This window comes from Dreissena polymorpha, chromosome 15 (assembly GCF_020536995.1).
Source record: "Dreissena polymorpha isolate Duluth1 chromosome 15, UMN_Dpol_1.0, whole genome shotgun sequence".
Classification (NCBI taxonomy): Eukaryota; Metazoa; Mollusca; class Bivalvia; order Myida; family Dreissenidae; genus Dreissena; species Dreissena polymorpha.
In genome coordinates this window covers 66672270-66690831 of record NC_068369.1, presented here as the reverse complement: position 1 = coordinate 66690831, position 18562 = coordinate 66672270, and the positions used below count along the sequence as shown (strand labels likewise).

Sequence of the window (18562 nt, the reverse complement as noted above, 5' to 3'; positions counted from 1 at the left end):
ATTCATTAATGTGAATAAATTCTTTCTTCTTATTTTCATAGTTGTGATTAAAAAATAAATGATCCTTTTACTTTTTGTTAAGAGTAAGAGTTCGTGAATAAACGAGACTTGCAGGCGAAATCACAACAACTTAGCATTGTCATTTCTGGACCATTTCTGTATCATTCTGAAAGCACATTTTTAGAAACACCATGGAAGTTGAGCAGCTAAGAGGGATTGAATACTCAATGTCATCCGGCCCCAGGCAAAGAGATTTTAGTCCTTATTCTTTTAATGGAGGGTAAGTATTCTTATTGTGAAATTTCAATACCCCACCCACGTCATCTGGAAATCAAATATTGAGAATTTTCAAACAGTGTCTATATGGGCTAAATTCTTTTTATTGTCTTATCAGGGAAGAGTCGCATATGTGTTGGACACCAAAAAGTTTATATTTTCATCAATTTGCGTAATAAACATTACCAACTCATGATGATTTAGTTCAGAAGTCCATTTTTATCTCAAATATCTTTGAATTGAAGTTAGATAGGCTTAAATTCTTCAGTTCAACATCTGCTTAAATCGCAAAACAATCACTGACCTGTCGCAATGTCATGAAACTGGTTTAAATATGAACCAAGCAGAAGAAGGCATTACGGTGTAACATGTAGTATGCGTAATTTTATTTAACATGAGCTTTTAACACCGACTTTTACAGTACAGCCAAAGCGGCACAAACATAATCCGTGGCTACGCCACGGCCAGATTATTAGTCCGCGGCGGCCGAATCGTGTGTTCACGCGGCGTATCCCCGTGGCACTCGGCATCGATCCGCGCAACGACGCCGAGTCTGTATTAACCTCGCGTACTTTCGCGGAGTAAATCCGCCGCATACGTACGCGGCGGATCGATTGAAAAGATATCCACCTACATGTACATACATGTATGTGTATAGTAGAATTAATTACACGCAACTGTTTATGTATCGTTCGATTATCATTATTAAATTTGTAATCCGAAACACACTTCCAAATTGTAATGCTAACGCGTCCTTTTGCAAATTCTAGCGTCAAATAAACAGTGCTAAAATATCCTTTGTTTCATAAAAAGCGCGCGAAAATTATGCAGACATGTAGAACGTCGTTTGGAAAGTTTGGGTGTATTTTGTGTTGTATAAATACATGAACATCACGTCAGGCGTAAATCGCGTGTTCAGTGGAAAAAAAAAAACGCCCCGATTAGACGTTATTTCATCATCTCTATAAATAGTAACAAATGCCAAAATGTAGTTGATACTTAAGGAAATATCGAGAATGTTTGTGTATCGTAAATATTTACCAGCATTTGCTTTTAAACTGGAATATACGGGATTATCCGGTAATTAGTATCGATATTAACTGTATAATATGAACAAAATAAAACGTGTTTATATACGCATATTCAAACAATAGTTATAATAAGCTGATAATTAACAAAACTACAAATACGTCGTCATCGTCTTGATTATTGATGTGGCTTCAAACTGCTAATTTTCTCAGCTAAAATATAATAGCGGAATCAACATGCAATTAATTTATAAATCCACCATATGCTGGAGCCTTGACCACTTGTATGTGCGAAAACGTAATTACGTGACCTTGTTTCTGTGTGAAATACATACACTACGGGCGGGAAACAAATTTAATTGGCCAGACACATTAGCTATGCTTACATGTATATGCTAATACAATCTGCGCACAATAAATTTATTATGATTTTAATTGTTATTATAATTGTTCTTTCAAAATTTGTTAACTACATGTAACTAATAATTTTAAAAAGATTTTTTATTTCATGATGCGCATCGACTCGGCATCATGTCGCGGATCGCAGCATGCCTCGGCGGACAGATGCGAAGTTTCGCGGCGAAATGCGACTTGCCACCGCATACTGACGCGGCTTCAACGACTGAAGCGGCATCGACTCGTTTCGCCTAGCCGCCGCGGATCGCGAAATACGTTTGTTCCGCTTTGGCTGTACTGTACCTAAGTAGATCTAGTATGCTCAGTATCTTTGTCGATTTAATAAGCATATGTTCAAAACAAATATGGTGCAGTTTTTATTCACTCTTATAAGTTTCAGCAACTTTTTATGCATGTCTTTTTTCGCACCTCTGTCTGTGTTGCTTTATGTACTTACATTCTACGTTACATAGGACGATATACTGTACGATCTGTATCACTATTATTTATGAACCGTATAAAAATAAAAGATACTATTTATTTCAGAACTTTTTAATTGTCACTTGAGAAAAAAAACAATGCTTAGTTAATCCAGAAAAGTGTAATAACATTGGTTTACAGGGCCCTCACACTAACTTTGGGGGAAGGGGTCCGCAGCCCTTAGGAGGGGGAATTTTCGCGGCGTTACCTTTTTGGGGGAATTTTTTTTACTTACTCTCTCATTATTTCATTTGTACATGTTTGCACTATATTCATTGCATTTTTTCATAATTTAGTATGTTTGAAAAGATTAAATTGAAATAGAATTGAGATATAAAAATCATGAGACACATCTTTGTATGAAACAAAAAAAAAAAACAAATTTTTTTTTTTTTTTAGGGGGAATTTTTCATCCCAAAAGGGGAAAAAAGTACACTTTTCAGGTAGGGGACTGCCGCCGAAATTCGGCGGCAGATTTGATAGATTGAGAGCCCTGGTTTACTACATGTATATAAACCTCTGCACCACAACAGACGAACGCAAACTGTATTTTATGCTGTTTATTCTTCCACATGCTTTACATCGAGGATGTGTTATCGATTTATATCTACACAGCAAGCAAATCGAGAGATATTGACAATTTGAATAGTGGTTGGATTTAAATTGCTCAGGTGTGCAAAATTCAAAGTGTCATTACATAATTTTTAATGAACATTATCGAGAAATGAATTATCTACACAGCTACACTGTAGGTATGTAAATATTATTGCAACCGTTGATATTAAGTGTCTGATATCGGGGCTTGAATGTTGCGCACAAAATCCATGTGCAACAATATAGACAACAGGTTTTTTTTTGGCCCGATTTTATAGCCGAAATTCGGCTAGTTTCCCAATCCCAAAAAGTAAACTCTTTTCCCAAAATGTGGCAAAAAATTCCCAATTTCCCCCCCCCCCCCCAAAAAAAAAAAAATTTTTTTTTTTTTTTTTTTTTTTAGAAAGAAGTGTCTTATGCGTATTTTATCTAAATTTTAATTCAATTACATCTTACAAAGTTTTGTATGATTTTGTTCTTTTAATTTTAATGATAATAAAGTGTTATATCAAATTTAGTATTTCCCTAATTAGTGGACTTTCCGTGTGAAAAAAAGGCTAATGAATTAATTTTCCCAATTTCATGAAAATGCCGATAAAATTCCCAATTCCAAAGCCATGGGCTATCTTCCCAAAAAGTGGAAAAAAAAACCTGGACAAAGAAGGAAAACTGTCCAACATTGTTTTAATGCTTGCCCAGTTGTACGCTCCAAATATTACCAATATAAAATGTAGCTTAATATTTGAGACAGAGAGCGTCAACAAGTTGGACAATGTCAAAGGGAGAGTCATTTTTAGACCTGAGAGGGGGATTGATTTTTAGATAAACAGACTGAGGTTGCTTTAATAGGATCAGTTTGCATGTACTACAGTGATTCATTTTGAAATCTACATCAATGAGTCCCTGGGACTCGCATATTTTGAAACAATGGGTCCAAACTAAAAACAATGGGTCCTAGATTGTGTCTTTGTAAATTCGTTACAAATAATCTACTGAGTACTAAACATGATACGCCTTATCCAGGGGCTCTTCTTTCATGCAATTTTACAGCTAAAAACAGAAATAGGTTTATAGCAAGTAAAATCTTTATTTGTTTTACTTTAAATAACAAACGGTGAAACATATGACATCTTAAACAGAGAACTTTTAACATCTTTAACAATTTGGACTGACTAGTGTTTTAATAAATTTGATGACTAGTGTTTATAATTTTTTGGTCAAAATAAGCCCTTTCAAACAGTGTGACAAAAGACAATTTCTGCTTTAGTCAAAAGGTTTACACCTTCAATACAGATTTAGTGTGACAACACTCATACTGTATTTAAGGTGTATAGCCTTCTCGCCTGGTTTTTTCTCCAAACAGGGAGAGCTTTTTCCATAAGTTCATTCTGGGCAAAATTGCACAACTTCACTCTCATAAGTTTGTCTTGTTTCCATACAGTTAACCTGTTCCTGAATTTGGTCAAGACCTTATTCTGCACAGAAAAACCCCTCTCACATCCTGCAGTATGAATAGCAGATGTCTGTGTTGTAAGATGTACTTACATTCTACGTTACATAAGACGGAATACTGTACGATCTGTATCACTATTATGTATGTACCGTATAAAAATTAAAGATGCTTTTTATTTGAAAACTTGCAAATTTTTAATTGTCACTTTAGAAAAAACAACAATGATCAATTAATACAGAAAACTATAATAACATCGCTTTACTATATAACTGTCTGCGCTCACAACAGGCAAACGCAAAATGTGTTTTCCGCGGTTTATTATTCACATTAAAACCACATGGTTTACATCGAGGCTGCGTTATTGATAAATATCTACACAGCGAGTTTAAATTGTTGAGGATTAATTTTGAAAACTTTTTTGGGTGGCATTTTCTTTGTTTACCATCTGGGACAGCCAATTAAACGTCCAACAAACTTTTAATAAAACGCCGTAACTGATTGGATAATTGATATATTTCAACCAATTAAAATACGCGTATTACATTCTGAATGTAGTAATGTTACTTCCGTTCTACTTTTCAAAACGATGTTTACATGTGTGCGCTTATCTCCACGAATCGAACACTGTATCATGTACAACTTTGAAGATGTTGAAAATCGGAGTATTTAAACAATGCGTCCCGAGTACGCACATGTTTGAGAATGATGCGTCCCCAGAAAAAAACTTGCGTCCGGCACACGGGACGCACAGCAAAATGAATCACTTGTACAATATGCAACCATTGTTTTTACATTTAAAATAAAGCTTGAATATTGTTGCCATGTGCAGTTCTTGTGCATTTTAAGAAAGTATCTAAATCTCTCGTATTGCCATCACATTCAGGTTTAAACTGCCCAAAAAATAAAAAGTGTCCTTGTGTGGCGCTCAAATCCACATCTATAAAGAAACCAACTAAGGTAACTGCAGGTGTGTAAAATGTGCTTTACATGTAAAGCCAAATCCCTGCATGGCAAACAGTTGACTAAATCAGGTTGCCATTACTTTTTTTGTTATCCATCTTTCTTTTAATATTATTTGACTGTCAAGTACGCTACATGAAACCATGTAACATGTATTATTCTATCCACCTACACATTTTTGACAAATTGTGTACATCGTCAAATTATTTAGACCTTGTGACATATAGCGAAAAAATTAATATTGTCAATTGCTTTCCACTGGCCAGTTAACGGTCCCTTGCTGTGGTGCTTGAATTTCTGAAAGCAAAATCCTTGGGGAACCTGCATTTTTCCAATCTTTTCTATCTGTAACTTCAACAAGCCATTCTGGCAATATGGTATATTTTGCAAACGTCTGTCATCTCAATTATTAATTTGTTGCTAGATAACATAGTTTTTGGATATATATGGGGCTAAGTACATGTAATTAATGCTCGATTGGTCACTGTTGGCTCGGATACTACTTAAAGTATACTTAAAGGGATCTTTTCACGGTTTGGTAAATTGAAAAAATTGAAAAAAGTTGTTTCAGATTTGAACATTTTCGGTTTAGTAAATGATATTTGTGACGAAACAGTATTACTGAACATTTACCATGGTCTAATATAGCCATTATATGCATCTTTTGACGATTTAAAAACCTAAAAATTATAAAGCGTTGCAACGCAAAACGATTGAATAATTTGGAGAGTTCTGTTGTTGTCGTTTAAATTTGTGAAACTACGAAGATTGCTTATATAACGTATAAAATACGTATGCTATATATGATTGGCTGGATAGCTCAGTTGGCTAATGCGTTTTTACTCCAGGATTCCGGGGGTCACTGGTTTGAGCCCTGCTGAGGGCCACTTTTTTCCTTTTTATCCCCCGCCATAGGCGGAGGGATATTGTTTTGGCGTTGTCCGTCCTTCCGTCCGTCCAGCACTTTTGTGTCCAGAGCCATATCTTGGAAGTGCTTTGGCTGATTTCAATGAAACTTGGTATGAGTATATATATGGATAAGAGGATGATGCACGCCTAATGGCATTGTACACCATCTGTTAATAACAGAGTTATGGCCCTTTGTATCTTGGAAAAATGCTTTTTTGTGTCCGGAGCCATATCTTGGAAGTGCTTTGGCGGATTTCGTTGAAACTTGGTATGAGTATATATATGGATAAGAGGATGATGCACGCCTAATGGCATTGTACACCATCTGTTAATAACAGAGTTATGGCCCTTTGTATCTTGGAAAAATGCTTTTTTGTGTCCGGAGCCATATCTTGGAAGTGCTTTGGCGGATTTCATTGAAACTTGGTATGAGTATATATATGGATAACAGGATGATGCACGCCAAATAGCATTGTACACCATTGGATAATAAAGGAGTTATGGCCCTTTGTATTTTGAAAAAATGCTTTTTTGAGTGTCAAATATAACACTTTTATGTCCAGAAGCATATTGGCGGGGGATATCAATTCAACGAATTTGCTTGTTTAAATTTTATTTTTGATTTTTTACTGGAGCTTTTAAAATTTAACGTTTACATTTATGAATATAAAGCATTTGATGACAAACTTTAAAATATGTCAAAATCTGTGAAAAGGTCCCTTTAAAGTACCCTGGGAACGGAAAATATACTTACACGTACCTGGCCAATTTAGACTATACCTGAGTTTTATTACTGCCCAAAATCCAATGTCGTAAGACGCGCTACAGAATACAAAACAAAATTCTCTTTCAACAAAACTTGCATCAATATGCTTTGCTTTAGTAATGGTTTTGATAATATACAGGCCACTTCATAGAATATTTACATAACATAAATATGAACATAATTAATTTGGAAAAAGCCGATAATGTCTAATTCAGCATTAGAAGTATATTTTCCGTACCTGGGGTACATTCAAGTATACTTAAGAGAAACCAGGGTACATTCAAGTATACTTAAGAGTAACCAGGGTACATGTACATTCAAGTATACTTAAGAGTAACCGGTGTACATTCAAGTATACTTAAGAGAAACCAGGGTACATTCAAGTATACTTAAGAGTAACCGGGGTACATTCAAGTATAGTTAAGAGTAATTGGGGTACATTCAAGTATACTTAAGAGTAACCGGGGTACATTCAAGTATACTTAAGAGTAACCAGGGTACATGTAAGTATTACCAGCTCAATCTAGTTGGCAATTACTTGCTTGCATTTTAAATACCCAAATGCAGTGTCATATGCATTTTTGTTTTATTTTGTCTGATCAAGCCCCAAACAACCAACGTCCTGTGTATAAAAACACCCTTAATTTAGGTAAGCACATGTTATTTGTCAAACATAAATATTTTTATAGTTCGGTTAATGTATCAAGTTTTTTACACAGGATACTCTGGCACAACACTTTACCTACATTAATAAAGCTTTTTTCTAAAGATGAATCTCATTACAATGTTCAGGTCTGTGCTGGCTGTGGCAGGGGAGGACTTCTCGGTGATCGCGTCTGACTCCCGGCTCAGTGAGGGCTTCTCCATTCACACTCGGGACCAGCCAAAGACATACCAGCTCACTAAGAACACTGTGGTCGGTGCATGTGGATTTCACGGTGATGTTCTCACACTCATTAAAGTGCTGCAGGCTCGTATAAAGGTATTGTGCATAAGTAAATATGATGGTGATCCAAGTTGAATTGGCAGTTGCATTATGACGTAAGCAGACCTGTTTGTTATGTCATGAATTATGACATAAGCAGACCTGTTTGTTGTGTCATGCATTATGAAGTAAGCAGACCTGTTTGTTTTGTCATGCATTATGAAGTAAGCAGACCTGTTTGTTATGTCATGAATTATGACATAAGCAGACCTGTTTGTTGTGTCATGCATTATGAAGTAAGCAGACCTGTTTGTTTTGTCATGCATTATGACATATGTTTGTTTTATGCATTATGATGTAAGAAGACATGTTTGTTGTATCAAGCATTATGACATAAGCAGACCTGATTACTGTGTCATCAGGGTTCGCACAAGGCTTGAAAAGTGCTTGAAAACGAGTCATAGTCTTGAAAAGCCCTTGAACAAAGGTTGGCCTTGAAAAAGTGCTTGAAAAGTGCTTATTTCATGTAAAAAAGCCTTGAACATGTTTATTTCTGCTCAAAATTACACGTATCATCGCTTTAATTATAAACTTAAATCGTTCTTAAGGCAAATATTACGAAAATTTATTATAAATTCCTTCACGCAAAATAATTGAGTACGAAATATAAGTTTCGTACACTATTGAGTACGAAACGTTATGTGTCAACGTCACAGATTATGTGTTCTACGTTAGAGGTTCTCCATTGTGATCAATTTCCGCGAGTGCAAACGCAGCAATTGGGGAAGTGTCGTTTCAAACCAGGGTGGTTAACTGAATATTACTAGGTACAGAAAACAAATGAAATTCGAAAAGCACATTGTCGGGTCTGTATGAAGACCATTGATGTCGGGGGATGGGGGAAAGCGCTTTGAAAAGACACGACAAAGGGGAAACTCACAAAGAAAAACATGAAATTGAGAAGCAATGTGTTTGCTTTTAATAACTTTAAAAAGTAAAGACATACAGTCATTCAACCAGTTTAGAATCAACTGGCAAAACATTTGTTCTTTTGACCACAATAATTTATTTTGGGATTTAGTGTCTATGTGAGAAGATGTAAAAATAAAGGATAACATTTATTTTGTATGATAACAGGTAAGGCTAAGACGGCATATGCAGTTTTTTGTCAAATATAGCCAATTAAAGTTCACCCTTCGGAAAATTATTAAAAATCATTCAACTTACAAAATTAGTATTTCAAAATATTGCCATAGCATTTGTTTTCAATCAACAAAACGTTTATTGGAAAATAATAAAGCCTTCTATATCCATATGCACATTTCATAACATAACTCATTCAATCAGTTCCGGTTAACTTTTTGCTGCATTTTTCCACCCTGTATTAAAGCTATTTACAAAAGATTTATTGCTAAAACTTTGTTAATTTATTCCTTTACCTAATGTTTACCTTAGACACTTATCATTTTGTTTTTATTGGGGCATTATGGAAAATTAAATACAGATCAATCGGAATTGCTGATAATCCGGAACTGGTGGACAAACTGTATGTTAGACTCATTGAGTTAAGGATGGATAACATGTATGTAATAACTAGAAATAACATGTATGAGTTATTGTGGAATAAGTTTAATTTGTTTGAGAAAATTAATGATATTTACTGTGTTAAACTTGCTTGAAAATGCATTTTTTTAAGGAAACTAACGAACGGTTCTCGGCCTTGAAAGTGAAAATTTGGCCTTGAAAAGTCCTTGAAAAGTGCTGAATTTAGGTTTGAGATTTCTGTTTGAACCATGGTCATGCATTATGACGTAAGCAGACCTGTTTGTTATGTCATGCATTATAAAGTACATGTAAGCAGACCTGTTTGTTGTGCCATGCATTATAACATTAGCAGACATGTTGGTTATGTCATGCATTATGAAGTAAGCAGACCTGTTTGTTGTGTAATTCATTATTACGTAAGCAGACCCGAATGTTGTGTAATGCATAATGACGTAAGGAGACCTGTTTTTTTGTACATAACAGATGTATTACCATGAGCACACAAAAGACATGAGCACAACTGCTGTGGCCGCAATGCTGTCAACTATCCTCTACTACAGGAGGTTCTTTCCCTACTATGTCTACAATATTGTTGCCGGTATTGATGACGAAGGTGCGTTGTTTGCAATCATCACTTGAATGTTGTTATGAAATATTAATAAGTTTAACTAATGGATAGTCAGATATATATAAGTATCCATGCAAACTTTGTAGTTGCTATTCTTTTGTCATTGAATGAAACTATGAAAAGCCCAGAAGCCCTGCACTTGTAAATTTTGTAGCAGGCTTCCTCAGCGTCTCTGGGATTGTGTTCAGTTTTTACTATCGTCTGACTTTGGACAAGGATTGTACTCAGTTTTTAATATCATCGACTTTGGGCATGGGCTGTGTTCAGTTTTTTTACTATCATCTTACTTTGGACAAGAAATGTTTTCATTTATTTACAATCATCAGACTTTGGACAAGGGCTGTGTGTTTAGACTTTCTGATGTTGTGATTATATATGCAAGAGCTGTGTATTTAGTTTATCTGATGTTCTGCTTTAAAAGTCAAGGGTTGTGGGATGGCTTTTTTTCCAATGTTCTGCTTAAAAAGGAAAGGGTTGTGAGTTACCTGTTTTACCTGTTGTCTGTGTTAACAGTCGAGCAATGTGTTTGTTTTGACCCTGTTCTGTTTTCAGGGAAGTGATGTGTGTTGATATTTTCCATGCTCTGTTTTCAGGGAAGAGATGTGTGTAAATATTTTCCATGTTCTGTATTCAGGGAAGAGCTATGCGTTCATATTTTCCATGTTCTGTATTCAGGGAAGAGCTGTATGTTCATATTTTCCACATTCTGTATTCAGGGAAGGGCTGTGTGTTCATATTTTCCATGATCTGTATTCAGGGAAGGGCTGTTTGTTCATATTTTCCATGATCTGTATTCAGGGAAGGGCTGTGTGTTCAGTTTTGACCCCGTGGGTTCCTACGAGAGGGAGACGTTCCGTGCAGGAGGGTCAGCAAGCTCCATGCTCCAACCTCTCATGGACAACCAGGTGTGTGTGATAGAGACATTTATTCACCAAGTTGGTCAAGCTTTGAAAAAAACGGGGTTTAAAGCACGTGTGTAAAGTGTTGTCCCAGTTAAAAGTTTCACCATAGGCTAATCAGGGATGACACTTTTGGCCTATACTGGATTTGTGTTTAGAAGAGACATGCTTTTAGCGACAAGTTCCATGAAAGGAGAATGTATTGTCCCAGATTAGCTGGTGCAGACTGCACAGGCTGTTCTTGGATAACACACGCCTTCCAAGGGAAAGTTCACCCAGTAATTTCTTAGGGCTAATTGGGGACCCATTTGGCACCATTCCCGTGATCAAAAGATATATATGTTTCCATATAACTACTTAAAATTTCTCCTCTCGTTGTAAACTTAATTTTGATCAAATTAGTTAAATTTTGACCTAAATTTATTAGTTAGAGGCTTTTTATCCCCCGCAAGAGGCGGAGGGATATTGCTTTGGTTTTGTCCGTCCGTCCGGCCGGCCGGCTGGCACTTTTGTGTCCGGAGCCATATCTTGGAAGTGCTGTGGCGGATTTCATTGAAACTTCGTATGAGTATATATATGCATAAGAGGATGATGCACGCCAAATGGCATTGTATACCATCTGTTAAAAACAGAGTTATGGCCCTTTGTATCTTGAAAAAATGCTTTTTACTATAGGCACTTTTGTGTCCGGAGCCATATCTTGGAAGTGCTTTGGCGGATTTCATTGAATCTTGGTATGAGTATATATATGCATAAGAGGATGATGCACGCTAAATGGCATTGTATACCATCTGTTAAAAACAGAGTTATGGCCCTTTGTATCTTGAAAAAATGCTTTTTACTATAGGCACTTTTGTGTCCGGAGCCATATCTTGGAAGTGCTTTGGCAGATTTCATTGAAACTTGGTACGAGTATATTTCCCCCGCCATAGGCGGAGGGATATTGTTTTGGCGCTGTCCGTCCGGCTGTCTGTCTGTCCGTCACTTTTGTGTCTGGAGCCATATCTTGGAAGTGCTTTTGCGGATTTCATTGAAACGTGGTATGAGTATATATATTGATAATAGGATGATGCACACCAAATGGCATTGTACACCATCTGATAATAACAGAGTTATGGCCCTAAAAATGCTTTTTTAGTGTCAAATATAACACTTTTGTGTCCAGAAGTATATAGGCGGGGAATATCAATTCAACGAATTTGCTTGTAAAAAATATATTCTCAGATATGTTAATCACACCCAGTTCAGGAATTATGTAAATTGGCATTTGTAGCCAATTATTATGCTCCCCCAAAAATGGGGGGAGCATATAATCGCCGCTTTGTCTGTCCGTCCGTCCGTGTGTCCGCCGTCGGTGCACAATTTTTGTCCGGGCTATTTCTCAGCAACTAATGACTGGAATTCAATTAAACTTTATGGGAAGCATCACTACCTAGAGGAGATGTGCATATTATCAGCCGGTTATGGTGGGATTATTTTTCACAGAGTTATGGCCCTTTGAAATTTTCCATTAACTGTACATATAGTGCAATTCTTGTCCCGGCTATTTCTCAGCAACTAAGAACCTGAATTCAATTAAACTGTATGGGAAGCTTCACTACCAAGAGATGTGCATTTTATCAGCGGATTCTGGTCGGATGATTTTGAGTTATGGCCCTTTGAAATTTTTCATTAACTGCACATATAGTGCAATTCTTGTCCGGGCTATTTCTCCCCAACTACTGACTGGACTGACTGAAGCTTTATGGGAAGCTTAACTACCTTGAGGAGATGCGCATGTTATTAGTGGGTTCTGGTTAGATGATTTATTTAGAGTGTTATGGCCCTTTGAATTTTTATGTCCCCCACTATAGTAGTGGGGGACATATTGTTTTTGCCCTGTCTGTTGGTCTGTACATTGGTCTGTTGGTCTGTACGTTGGTCTGTTTGCGCCAACTTTAACATTTTGCAATAACTTTTGCTATATTGAAGATAGCAACTTCATATTTGGCATGCATGTGTATCTCATGAAGCTGCACATTTTGAGTGGTGAAAGGTCAAGGTCATCCTTCAAGGTCAGAGGTCAAATATATGTGGCCAAGATCGATCATTTTATGAATACTTTTGCAATATTGAAGATAGCAACTTGATATTTGGCATGCATGTGTATCTCATGGAGCTGCACATTTTTAATGGTGAAAGGTCAAGGTCAAGGTCATCCTTCAAGGTCAGAGGTCAAATATATGTGGCCCAAATCGCTTATTTTATAAATACTTTTGCAATATTGAAGATAGCAACTTGATATTTGGCATGCATGTGCATCTCATGGAGCTGCACATTTTGAGTGGTGAAAGGTCAAGGTCATCCTTCAAGGTCAGAGGTCAAATATATGTGGCCCAAATTGCTTATTTTATGAATACTTTTGCAATATTGAAGATAGCAACTTGATATTTGGCATGCATGTGTATCTCATGGAGCTGCACATTTTGAGTGGTGAAAGGTCAAGGTCATCCTTCACAAGGTCAAGGTCATCCTTCAAGGTCAAACATCATATAGGGGGACATTGTGTTTCACAAACACATCTTGTTTAAGTTGCTTAACCATCCATCGTATTATTTTGTCCAAAGTTATGCCCCTCAAGACGTTTCCTTTTATCTGAATATATAGTGCAATATTGTGACAAAAAAAAACTTTGGGGAGCATCACCCGTCTCTGACGGTTTCTTGTTTTATTAATGTTTTGTAACAAAGTATATATAAACATGTAATAATGCATAATCAAAAATAATACTGTTTCCATCTCTTCTTTAAATTCTCCTTGCTGAATGGCTTGCCACCTTTACACCAAAGGTTAAAATAACACTCTAGTTAGCCCTTGTACATAGCTAACAAAGCGTTGTCAGAGTCGTCTTGATTGTGACAAAGCTTTAGCTACTTTCCTATCTGCTTGTGGATTTCAAATAATTATTGATAATTCATGTTATTTGTGTCCTATTCATTACGTTCCTTTCTGTAGGAGGGTTTTAAATAACCATTTCTCATTGATATTTAGGTAATCACATAATCAATGATTAATTGCTTTCTACTGGTAGGTTTAAACACCAACATATTGGTTTCCTCAATATCTGATTAGTTCTGTATCTTTCTGCAGATGGGATTTATATTACTATTTCTCATTGTTATTTTGGTAGTCGCATAATATTAATATCCAATTCATTTTGTTAACCAGGTTTTCCGAAGGAAAAAACTGGTTATTAGATTGGCGAATGCGGGCAGGCTGGCTGGCTGGCTGGCGGGCGGGCGGAACAAGCTTGTCCGGGCCATAACTTTGTCGTTCATTGTGAGATTTTAAAATCATTTGGCACATTTGTTAACCATCATTAGACGGTGTGTCGCGTGAAAAAATTACGTCAATATCTCCAAGGTCAAGGTCACACTTTGAGTTCAAAGGTAAAAAATAGCCATAAATGAGCTTGTCTGGGCTATAACTATGTCATTCATTATGAGATTTTAAAATCATTTGGCACATTTGTTCACCATCATGGGACGGTGTGTCGCACGAAAGAATCACGTCAATATCTCCAATGTCAAGGTCGCCACGACTAAAAATAGATTTATTTTAAAACAAACTTACAAAGGGGGTTAATTTTGTTTGTTCATTTCAAAAGTTCAGTTTGAGTTGTCTCCCTTTATCAGATTTTTTTTCACAATGAAAACCTGGTTTTGTGACAATTTTGTCCCTTGTTCTTTCTGTACTGATATTTTTTCTTCAAAGTGAAAATGGCCATATGCAACCAGCGTAAAACCAGAATAGCCTGCAAGTTATTCTATCTCTGTTCAGGTATTATGATGTTTGCTGCTTATCAGTAGCAAAGGTATTGAAATGAAGCCTTTAAAACTTGAGTCTAGTAAGAAAGGACTTTAATTATCCCCTACCGGTTTCACAGGAGGGGACTTAAGGTTTTCGCTCTGTGTGTCCGTCGGTCTGTCAGTCTGTCACACTTTTCTGGATCCTGCGATAACTTTAAAAGTTCTTCATATTTTTTCATGAAACTTGAAACATGGACAGATGGCATTATGAAGATTATGCACGTCATTTCATTTTGTTCCTACTTCAAGAATTTTGGTTGCTAAAGCAACAAATAGACTAGAAATACTGCTGAAAATGGTGTATCCTGCACACTTTTCTGGATCCTGATAACTTTAAAAGTTTTTCATATTTTTTCATGAAACTTGAAACATGAATAGATGGCGATATGGAAATTATGCACGTCAATTCATTTTGTTCCTACGTCAAAAATTGTGGTTGCTATGGCAAGAAATAAAATTATTTTAAAAAATTCTGACAATGGTGGAGCCGGTAGGGGACATATACAGTCTTGCTTAATTTGATTTTCTAAGGGACTTCAAAGGCTACAAAGAACCTATCTGGGTAGTAAAGGGTGAAATACAGTCATAATCATATTTGTTTCTTCTATCTGTGATTTATTGTCCCCTACCAGTGAAACCGCAGGGGACTTATGGTTTGCGCTCTGTGTGTGAGTCCGTCACACTTTTCTGGATCCTGCGATAACTTTAAAAGTTCTTCATATTTTTTCATGAAACTTGAAACGTGGACAGATGGCAATATGGAGATTATGCATGTCAATTCATTTTGTTCCTATGTCAATAAGTGTGGTTGCTATGGCAACAAATACACACAAAAAATACTGACAAGGGTGGAGTTTCACCAGTAGGGGACAATATTGCTTGGCAATCTCTTGTTACTTATCATTCTGCAGGTAGGTTTTAAATACCGCCATATACATTTCTTTAATCTGTAATTCATTCCTTATCTTTCTGCAGGTATCTTTTAAATACAGGTTTATATTTTTCTTCAACCTGTGATTCAATCCTTGTCTTTCCACAGGTGGGATTCAAGAACCAGCCAGCCATGGAGCGCACCCCACTGACCAAGGACCAGGTGATCAAGATAGTCCGTGACGGCTTCATCTCCGCGGCAGAGCGTGACATCTACACGGGCGACGAGGTCGTCATCAACATTGTCACCAAGGACGGCATCGAGGTCAGGAGGTTCCCCCTACGTCGGGATTGATTTGCAGGACTACATCTATTTACATCTTTTTAGGTCATCTTGCGAGACATTCTAGGGATGTTGTTTGGGTCATCTTATAGATTGTTCATCATTTCTTTGTGTTTGACAGTGTTTGTGCATAAAATTGTCCGTTTCATTGAACGCAAAGATGAATATGTGCTGTTAATTTTCAATTAAATTTGTCAAAATGGTGCAAGCTCTGTTCCTTAGGTAATTTTGTTGTGTTATCTTAGTAAACGTCTTAAAGATATTTGTAGTTCATTTAAATAGTTATTCCTTGTACAATAAAACAAAATTTGTCATTGTTGGAGTTAACCCAAGTTGTAAACTAAAAGTAACAAATTTTGAAGGAAAGAAGGAAAGTTATAAAGTTTGGTTATCTGACATACATTATTAATGATTGCAAAACATTGTGATTCAAATAAATAAATATAATTCACACTGTCTTGTGGTTGTAAAATGTAATCAAAGGATCAAGAGCAATAATTGCTTGATTCTCTGAATTAATTTTACCATATTGTTAAAACGATATAAACCATTGATGGAAGGTTGTATTTTATTTAATTAATAAGCAAGAATGTGTGGATATTTATTTCTAAATACTTCAATGCTTGCATGAGAAGTTGTGAGAATGGAAACACTAATAGAGGAACATAAAAAGGAAATTAGTAATAACGTACTCTAGCTTGACCTTGTCTTAAAGGACCTTGTTGCTAGACGCAACCGTTTATATTTAAGGAAATATTGTGTCATGTTATTTTGATAATGTTACATTTATTAAGAAATTGAGTTTTGAAGAGCTCTGTTTCATTAATAAAATTCTCATGGTCAGCATTTGACCTTGAAGTATTACTTTTATCTGAAAGCAGCTATGTCATTTTTCTTTTATGGGACACAATCTGTTATAGGTTTAAATGTGAGCAAAGTTATTTTGAAATCCTTTAATACACGAGGAAAACAGCGGGAACAAGCCATATTTGAATATTTAAAAAATCCTATTTGACCTTGAAGCATGACGTTGACCTTAAAGGTAGCATTCTGGTTTTGTTGTGTTACAGCCAATCAGATATGGGTTAACCTTTGTGCCAAGACATTTTGAAATCCTTTTGAAACACCTGGAAATTAGAGCTTCCCTTTAAAAAAAAAAAAAATGCTATTTTGGAACCGTTGACTTTGAGTTATGAACTTGACCTTAAAGGTGTCTTTCTGGTTTTTATGCCCTCTTTCGTAGAAAAGGGGGCATATAGTGATCGGACTGTCGGTCTGTCTGTCCGTCTGTCTGTCCGTCCGTCTTTCCCTCACACTTTTCCTTTAGGTTTCGAAAAATGCTCATAACTTCTATGTCCCTTGTGATATAACCTTCATATTTAGTATGCATGTGTATATATATAAGGCCTTTCCATACGCTCAAACAAATTTACCCCTGTGACCTTGAACTTAGGGTCCGCGTTGAGATTTCGAAATTTGCGTTTAGGTTTCGAAAAATGCTCATAACTTCTATGTCCCTTGAGATATAACCTTCATATTTGGTATGCATGTGTATATGGACAAGGCCTTTCCATACGCACAAAAATGTTGACCCCTGTGACCTTGACCTTGAAGTTAGGGTCCGCGTTTAGGTTTCGAAATCTGCGTTTAGGTTTTTAAAAATGCTCATAACTTCTATATCCCTTGAGATATAACCTTCATATTTTGTATGCATGTGTATATGGACAAGGCCTTTCCATATGCACACAAATTTTGACCCCTGTGACCTTGACCTTGAACTTAGGGTCCGCGTTTAGGTTTCGAAAAAAGCTCATAACTTCTATTAAGCGTTTATAGGGGGCATAAGTCATCCTATGGTTACAGCCTTTGTTGTTTGTTAAACACCGTATATGTTCATCACAGTTGTGCAAAGTTTAATGAGGATACAACCGCACATGGGATACCAGAGAAAAGCTGCACTTGCACGAGTCCGTACTTTCTAAAACGATGAGATCAAGCCCACAACACAATACCACGCGAATATTCAATAAACATTAATAGTTTGGAAATCGACAGATATACGTGTCGTCCTCATTTGTGTGAGTCACGTGAATTACTTAAAGGTAGATTTGACAGGATACACTTTGGGTCACCACAAAATGTAGACTCGGGGTGGAAGGACCTCATAAACTTCGAAATTCACGCAAGCAAATGTGGTCTCACCAGATACTTTCCAGATAGCGCTTCCTTGTCAGAGTGCTCGCTGCTCGATTATATGCTGATGTGGGCAACTGCTTAAAGATACCATTTAGCGAGTTTTAAGCCGGATTGATTGATGTTAAACATGCATTTTCATGTATAAGTATTTGCTTACTGATGATACTGAGATCTTTCAAACAGTTTGCATGTCTAGTTATCTTATTTGGAACGCTAGTGTCAGATAAAATTCAAGAAAAAAAACAGCAACACTTGTTTTAGTGGCCGAAAACGAACTGATATCTTTGAAGTTGCAATGGCAGAAAACTGCCTGGCAGGCATAAAATTCAGTTATAAGTTGTCTTTGAATTAAACAGTATGGATATTCCAAAACACTTGTTCAGAAGTAAGAAACAATACGGTAATAGTCATCAGAGTACTATTGGTAGGTTAATACAAAATTATCT

General features: G+C 36.4%; 1 protein-coding gene across 1 annotated transcript; it reads left to right on the top strand.

Annotated features, from left to right (window-relative positions):
- Positions 1-79: 79 nt before the first annotated feature.
- Positions 80-16371, top strand: LOC127860012 (proteasome subunit beta type-1-like). Its single transcript, XM_052397706.1, has 5 exons — positions 80-280; positions 7655-7844; positions 9816-9945; positions 10759-10865; positions 15747-16371. The coding sequence occupies exons 1-5, from the start codon at positions 192-194 to the stop codon at positions 15930-15932; spliced, it is 702 nt and encodes a 233-aa protein (XP_052253666.1). The 5' UTR covers positions 80-191; the 3' UTR covers positions 15933-16371.
- The last annotated feature ends 2191 nt before the right edge of the window (positions 16372-18562 follow it).

What these genes read in the sequence shown, in the direction of transcription:
- LOC127860012 (XM_052397706.1), top strand. Translation starts at nt 192, where the DNA reads ATGGAAGTTGAGCAGCTAAGAGGGATTGAATACTCAATGTCATCCGGC. An exon ending in CCTTATTCTTTTAATGGAGG is followed by an intron (nt 281 to 7,654) that starts GTAAGTATTCTT and finishes TACAATGTTCAG; the next exon opens with GTCTGTGCTGGCTGTGGCAG. An exon ending in TGCCGGTATTGATGACGAAG is followed by an intron (nt 9,946 to 10,758) that starts GTGCGTTGTTTG and finishes ATCTGTATTCAG; the next exon opens with GGAAGGGCTGTGTGTTCAGT.